We start from the raw sequence: 7,992 nt of genomic DNA, 5'->3' as shown, positions 1-7,992 counted from the left end.
AAAGTTACTCCTTCTTTCTTTGCGTGAACATTTGGGCGGCGTTATGCAAATCTTCCCACATAGTGACGTAGACATGATGTGGGGGCGTGTTTAAACAAGGCGTTTTAGGAGGGCGTGGTTGACTCTTAACTTTTATAAGGAATATCTCTTTGGGTTTGAGACTTTAGTTTTTGCAACTTTAGGGATCTTATCTATTCACGAACAGCTTGTAACACTCCAAAGAGTGAAAACTTGAAATCGCATCATATGACCCCTTTAAATGATCCTAGCGCTCTATGCTTTCGTCTTTTTACAAAATGCAGTTTCTCATGTAATATGTGATGTTTAGTGCTTTTTAAGACCCAAACTTTTTCTAAAAGTTGTCAAATAAAGGAACAATGTTGAATGTTTGAATGCAGGTCTAACAGTTAAATGTGTTAAAAGCCCCAGTAAAACATCCTGCTGGGAATAGAATAAAACAAAACAACATTTTTGGAAAATAAGGCCTTACGATTTTTTTTCATGATTCTTAATTTATAAAAACTTAAAAAACTAAATGTTCATACTCGTTACAATACTAAGAAACTGGAAGGGAATTACTGTAATATTTTATTTTATATATCCTGTACATTTTTGACCTCAACATTTTTGGCAAGTTTAATGAGATCCAGCCCTTCATTTCTTTATTCTTCTTTTAAACACCAGTTTCAGTTCAAATAAAGGCCCGATCTTGTGTTTTCTCTTCCCGTTCGGGGGTTGCCTCACAGAATGCTTGGTGGAGCTGTGTGTTAGATGTTAGATGAGTGAGGTGAGGTTACCTGGCTGATGTGGACGTGCTGGTGAAGCTTTTGTTGTTTCTCCATGAAGTTGTGGTGCTGTTGCTGCAGCACGAGCTGAGCCACTGTGCTCTGCGGCAGCGGCGCCGACTGCGTCCGGTTCAGGGGTCGGTGCCGCGGTAACCTGCTGCGAGAACTCACAGACGGACGCGCCTTCAGCACCAGAGGAGACGAGGACAGCACAGGAACACTACCTGTGACTGAGAGACAGACAGACATATGAATTACACATCTGAGACGCGTAAAAATAAAAATAAAAGAAAGTAAATTTAATTTAATTGAAAAATTACACTAAATAAAAAATCTTTAATGTTTAAATGCAAGTCCAAATATTAAATGTGTTAAAAGCACATTCTATTATTATAGAATAAATAAATAATAATAAAGAATACACATACACACACACACACACACACACACATACATATATATATATATATATTAGTGTTGTCAAATGATAAATCACGATTAATCGCATCCAAAATAAAAGTTTTGGCCGAGATACAACTATTTGAAAATCTGGAATCTGAGGGTGCAAAAAAATCTAAATATTGAGAAAATCAACTTTAAAGTTGTTCAAATGAAGTTCTTAGCAATGCATATTATCAATCAAAAATTAAGTTTTAATATATTTTTGGCATAAAAGAAAAATCAATAATTTTGACCCATACAATGTATTTTTGGCTATTGCTACAAATATACCCCAGCGACTTAACACTGCTTTTGTGCTCCAGGGTCACAAATAAATACACATGCATGTATATATTTCAGAATTTTTTTTTATTTTTATATATTGTCAATAATATATGAATAATAATTCTGAATGTATTATTTAATTAATAATACATTTATAATTTATATTATTGTTATATAATTATACTAAATATTATTATTTATATATTATAATATTATATCATTAATAGTCAAATAATACTGCAGCAGACAGTATTATTTTAATATTATTGTAAAATAATACTGTGATTCTTTCCAAATCAATGAACAATAATTAACAATAAATAAATTAACACTCTATATTATCATTTTCCTTTTCATAACCTTTTCTTTCACAGACTGGATCTACATTTCAGTTTAGTGTGCTGTATGATTTTATGTAGATTTGTAATTTAAATAGTTAGCATCTTAACTGCATTTAATGAAAATAAAACAAAAATAATCAGTACACAGTAAAACTGAAATGGTGCAAAATGGAGTGATTTGCTAACAATGACAAAAATAAAATAAGGATTTAACAGACAGAAGTAGCATTACAGTAATAGTAACATAAAAAAAAAACAATAAAGTCTATATTAGGCCAAAATTACTTTCCAAATCATTATATATACTGTATATATATATATGTGTGTGTGTGTGTGAGTATAATAGTGAAAACAAAAACTTTTATTTTGTATGTGATTAATCGCGATTAATCGTTTGACAGCACTTATATATATATATTAGTGCTGACAAACGATTAATTGCTGACATAATATATGTGTGTGTTCTATGTATATTTAATATGTATATATAAATACACACACATACAGTATATATTTTGATGTGTTTACATGTCTATATTTATATTCATATAATTTATATTATAAATAAATATATTTAATACTTCATTTAATGTTTATTTTATTTCAAGTAAAGAATGTTTTTTATGGTTTTAGTTTTAGTGAACAATAGTAACTCTGGTCTGATGTTCCGTGTTTCGCTGACCTTCTGTCACTTTAAAGGGGGGGACAGCTAACCAATCACAACACATTTCGTTTTTTTCGAAAGGCGGGCCTTCATTAAAACCCAGAACTAATCGAGCCGTTTGTGCCAGCCTGGGGAGAAAGGTATTTTAATAATGTAAATTATATGAAAAATAATGCGTTTTTCGAACCACCAAGCATGAGAGCATGTTCTAGTACACCCCCAAAACAAAATCAAGACTTTGTAAAAGAGCATAATAGGACCCCTTTAAGAGAGCGAGCACTTCCTGTGCGCTCTGCTCACCAGGTGACATCATCCTCTGCTGTCTCTGCTCCTTCAGCAGGAGGTGTTGCAGGAGCGCCTGCTGCCCGTTGCTCACTTTAGCCTCCATGGAGACGGGAGACGCGGCGGCCGCGAGACCTTCTGCGCTCCGATCCTTCAGCGCCGTTCCCGTCTGAAAGAGACAGATCGCACAAACACTATTAATATTCAACCTTTTCCTATTTTTTGCATTTAGACACAAATTTCCACTCAAGCGTGAGTGAGACTTACATATGAAATATTAATAACTGTGCTTTTTTAAAACACATCCAGTCAGTGTTCGCGTCCGGTGTCCTCCATAATTTGCCCGTTATTATCGAGCCGCGTTTAGAGCTCCCTAGTGAGTAATTCAGCTATTTTAAAATGTGAAAGTGTTGAAAGTATTCGGTAAGAGTGATCCGTGTTTTGATTTTCTGGCATGTTACGCGCTTTCCTGACAGCATTTCTTTACGTTTTTAACAGCCAGTGATGAACGAGATGCTAAACTCACGCCTTGAAACCCTAAACTGAGGGCCTGTTTATCTAAGGGCAAAAGATCCCACGGGTCAGAGGTCACGAGCCCCATTAATCCACACAAGCACTCAGTGAAAGCAGAAAATGAGACGTACTCCTAAACCCTCCGCAAACAGCAGCTCATCTCTGTGAAAACACGGCTCATCTCTGCGCTCTATAACGAGGATCGTCTCAGCGCTGTCTCCTAACACGCGGCACATTCCTCATACAGTATTTTGTGCTTTCACCGCAAATAGATGCGACTCTGTGTCTCACTGTCTCCTAAAAATACCTTGCTTTTTCTGCAGGATCTATTCATATCTGTTGCGCAGCAGAAGAAGAGCCGGCGATGCTGCTTTTGTCTTTAGGCCTCATATTTCTCAGAGGTTGCTCTTTCAAAGCTCATGAGACCTTGCCTCCAGATTGTTCTCTTCTTGAACGAGCTGAAAGTTGTCTCTTTTGTCTTTAGGCCTCATATTTCTCAGAGGTTGCTCTTTCAAAGCTCATGTTGTCTCCAGATTGTTCTCTTCTTGAACGAGCTGAAAGTTGTCATACAGTAAGAGTATAGAGTTATATAATGAACGCGGAAAGCAGCAGGGTACATAGTATTTGATGAAAAATGTCTGAGCTCAAAGTGAGATCTCTGACTATTCATTGCATACTTGTGTATCTTGTGAACTCTTGAGTGCAGTTTGAGACATTAGATGCATAATTTGCGTACTTATGCACAATTCTGTGCTGTTTTGTAGGATAAACAGTGTGATTAGTGTGTTCATGCTGAAATTTCCGACAAGAAAAAGTAAAAGTGCACTTTAAATACCCAGATGATACATTTAAATATCCGAAAAATGAAGTATCAAGCTTGTCTCTGATTTTTCTCCAAACTGAATGAGCCAGTAAGAGTCTAGAGCTATAAAATGAAGGTGGAGAGCTGATGAGACATGTTTGAGGTCAGAGTGAGATCTCGGACTTTTGATTGCATACGTTTGTAGCTCTGAGCGCTGTTTGAGACATTGTTGAGATCTCGTCTGAAACTCGGTGTGAGATTATGGGGTGTTTTTTTTTTTTCAGGAGAAACATTTGAGAAGCAGGAGACTTCAGCATAAGTCTTGAGTGTGTTGCTATGCAGTTTTGGATGGTAGCTAGTGTGTTCTGAATGTTCTCTAGTGGTTTCTAGGGTGTTGCTAGGGTGTTCTATGTGATTTAGTGTGTTGCTAAGTGGTTCTGTATGATTGCTAGGGTGCTCTGAATGTTTCCTGGTGGTTGCTTGGGTGTTCTAGTGGTTGCTAGTGTGTTGTGAATGGTTTTTAGTGTTGCTATGCAGTTCTGGATGGTTGCTAGTGTTCTTAAATGTCTCTAGGGGTTGCTAAGTGGTTGCTAGGGTGTTGTGAATGGGTTTCATGAGTTACTATGCAATTCAGTATATGTTCTAAGATGTTCTGAATGTTCTCTAGTGGTTGCTATATTGTTGCTAGGATGTTGCTGGCATGCTTAGTGTAAATAGACATTAAAGAGATCTATTTTTTTTTTTCATTCCTGCAGGATCTGAGTGATTGTTGACATCTCTAGAGGAGATTAGGGGAAAATCGGAGAAACAGAAGGTTAATCTTGATGCTCTTAAGGAGAAGAAAATGTAGATGTTAATTCAGATGTAATTATATGATTATTAATTTAATTTTTAAATAATTTTAGTTTAGCTGTCGGGCTAGTTTTTGCGGTGTGTTCCACACGTCAGCAGAAGTTCGGCGAGAGAGAGCACTCTGATTGACTGTTCAGCTGCGGTTCTGCTAGCGAATCTGTGCACGAAAAAAAAAGTGAAGTGACGAAAGCAAGCAAACGACAAAGTCAAAAGGGCACACATATAAGGCTGTTCTCATTTCGCCACATTTCTCATTGCATTACGCGAATATTTGCAAATATTGCAAATACTTTAGCATCCTCATTAGCTTGCCCGCCTCCCATGCTAGAAATGCCGCTCGGGGCGGGTCGAGTAGAACCGAAGGGGTTACATGTTCAAGCGCAGCTTTTTGGCCCAGTTGCAGGCGACGTTAGGCGAGAAAACGGTCGGCTTTCATCGCCGCTAGTTCTTTGATCCTGCCTTGGTGTGTCCCGGCCTTAATGTAGTTCAGAACCACATTATATATAACAAGCATTTCGAGGTCTTTGTTTTTGTGTCTATGCAGAGTTTGATGTGTCTGTGATGGACAGGAACTTACACAGATGTGTGCGTGAGCAGGGTGCAGAGCCAGTGTGAGGTTTGGCAGAGAGGGGGATGTGTAGAGATTCAACAGGGACATGGACCCGTCCGTCTGTAGGACGCCCCCCTGAGACAGACAGCGCTGGAGGAGAGACAGACAGAAAGCATTACATCAGCTCTTACATAGCGCGGCCGAACACAAACACAGCAACAACAGTACAGCATGAGTAGTGTGCTCTGAATGTTCTTTAGAGGTTGCTAGGGTGTTGCCAGGTGGTTGTTATAGTGTCCTATGTGGCTGATAGAGTGTTGTCAGTGGTTTTCTATTGTGTAGCTGTTCTGTCCCTTAGTAGTTTCTATGTGGTTTCTAAGGTATTGTGAATGGTTTTCGTGCTATGCAGTTCTGTATGGTTGCTAGGGTGTTCTGAATGTTATCCAGTAGTTGTCAGGTGGTTTCTAGAGTGTTTTGGGTAGCTGTTCTGCACCATGTCAGTCAGTATCAGTTAACGGTGTGAGTGTTAATGATATGATGTCAGCACAGCAACAACAGTACAGCATGAGATCGAGAACATCTGAAGAAGGAGAACCAGTAGATCTCCCATATCAATGTCGTAACCTTGCGTAAGCATTTGGAGGAACAGATTTAGATATTGACACATGAACTTGCTCACTGCAGCAGTCAATCCATGTGCGTGTGTGTGTGTGTGTGTGTGTGTGTGTGTGCACGCTTTAACTAGGTGTGATGTGACAAAATCACAGCCAGAATGCATTCTAGAATTTATTAAAGTGTAAAATTAAAAGGAATGGAATTTTGGACCAATGGGATTTTCACTTTATCCCTTTAACGCTTGATGGTTTCTAGAGTATTGCTATGCAGTTGCAAGGGTGTTCTAGGTGGTGGCTAGCATATTGTAAATGTTTTAGTGTGTTGCTATGCAGTTAAGATAGTTGCTAGGGTGTTCTGAAAGTTCTCTAGTGGTTGGTAGGTGGTTGCTAGGGGGTTGCGAATGATTTTTAGGGTGTTATGAATGTTCTCTAGGTTTTGCTAGGGTGTTACCAGATAGTTTTTATAGTGTTGCTAGGGTGTTGCCAAGTGGTTGTAATAGTGTTCTATGTGGCTGCTAGGGCACTGTGAGAGAATTTTGTGTGTTGCTGGGTGGTTGCTAGGGTGTTATGAATGTTTGCCAGTGGTTGTTAGGGTGTTGCCAGGTGGTTGCTATATTGTTCTATTTGGTTGCTAGGATGTGAATGGTTTTTGTGTGTTGCTATGTAGTTCTGGGAGGTTGCTAGGGTGTTCTGAATGTTCGCTAGTGGTTGGAAGGGTGTTGCCAGGTAGTTATTATCGTGTTATATGTGGTTGCTAGGGTGTTGTCAGGTGGTTGTTATAGTGTTCTATTGGCTACTAGGATGTTGTGAATGGTTTTTGCGTGTTGCTATGTAGTTCTGGGTGGTTGCTAGGGTGTTCTGAATGTTCTCTAGGGGTTGCTAGGGTGGTATCAATTAACGGTGTGAGTGTTAATGATATGATGTCATCTTTAGGTCATAGTTTTGAAGCTCATGAAGCAGTGAAGTCTCCCGCTGTAGGGCTGTGAGGATGAACTCAGTCGGCTGTGTGCCTACAGGAGGAGAGGAGAGGAGCGTTCTGGCCCACGGCCCGTGAGGAAATGCTTGGGCAGAACTTCACAGCAGAAACAAACCTCACCATCCCAGAGCCCCTCACCCCCTTGAAACTCTGATCCACAGCTGCCGCTGTGCTGAAGACTACTAACCTGTTTGTTAAGAGAAAATTCATTCTGACTTTACAAGCAAAATATTTCACAAAAACAACAGTTCATTAAAAGGCTCAGAGAAATGCTTATGCAATATTTGTTTGCCGATTTGCCACTTGCTTTGATATTTTGTTAACCAATGTCATGACATTCAGACATTTTTATTAATACTTGTTGCCCACAATTTCGTAATTTCTCATGTGACGAGGTTAGTCATAACAGAAGCCATATAGAGGTTTTGTAGAGTGGCAAAAATTGCCTGTTTAATTTTGGTGTATATATGGGGAATAATATATATATATATGCATATATTTTGGTGGCCGAATCAAATAAAATTTACAAAAGATTAAAAAAAAAAAACACAAAAGATACAAAACACATAGAAAGCATATTAAATGCAAGTAAAGTGTCTGCTTTAATGTTTTAAATAACTTTTGTGAAAATAAAATGTCAAAACAATAAATGGGTAAAACAATGTTCCATTGTCATTCAGCATAACAGATATATTTATGTAAAAACAAAACAATATATTTATTCTGGCCTGTACTTATTAAAATATATAAATAAGTGAATAAAATACTACTACTATCTATTTTCATTGATTAAAAAGTTCTTGATGACAAATGGGTGAAACCTAATTGTTTGAAGGATAGTGGTAAATATTGGTAAAGATTTAAAATGACAATTAATTAGTTTTTAA

The 7,992-nt window shown here is 38.0% G+C and overlaps 1 protein-coding gene across 1 annotated transcript in view; it reads right to left on the bottom strand.

The window, feature by feature from the left end:
* The window catches only part of LOC107755941 (histone deacetylase 9-B-like), a 32,989-nt gene that overhangs the window by 2,500 nt on the left and 22,497 nt on the right, over positions 1-7,992 (bottom strand). The window contains exons 8-11 of the mRNA XM_016572904.1: positions 7,144-7,292; positions 5,543-5,679; positions 2,817-2,967; positions 798-1,015 (exon numbers count right to left, since the gene is read on the bottom strand). Of these exons, the coding sequence (XP_016428390.1) occupies positions 798-1,015; positions 2,817-2,967; positions 5,543-5,679; positions 7,144-7,292 (655 nt within the window). The remainder of the gene's footprint in view (positions 1-797; positions 1,016-2,816; positions 2,968-5,542; positions 5,680-7,143; positions 7,293-7,992) is intronic.

The sequence above is a fragment of the Sinocyclocheilus rhinocerous genome, unplaced genomic scaffold (assembly GCF_001515625.1).
Source record: "Sinocyclocheilus rhinocerous isolate Xijiao unplaced genomic scaffold, SAMN03320098_v1.1 scaffold1463, whole genome shotgun sequence".
Lineage (NCBI taxonomy): Eukaryota > Metazoa > Chordata > Actinopteri > Cypriniformes > Cyprinidae > Sinocyclocheilus > Sinocyclocheilus rhinocerous.
This window is presented reverse-complemented; position numbering and strand designations above follow the sequence as displayed.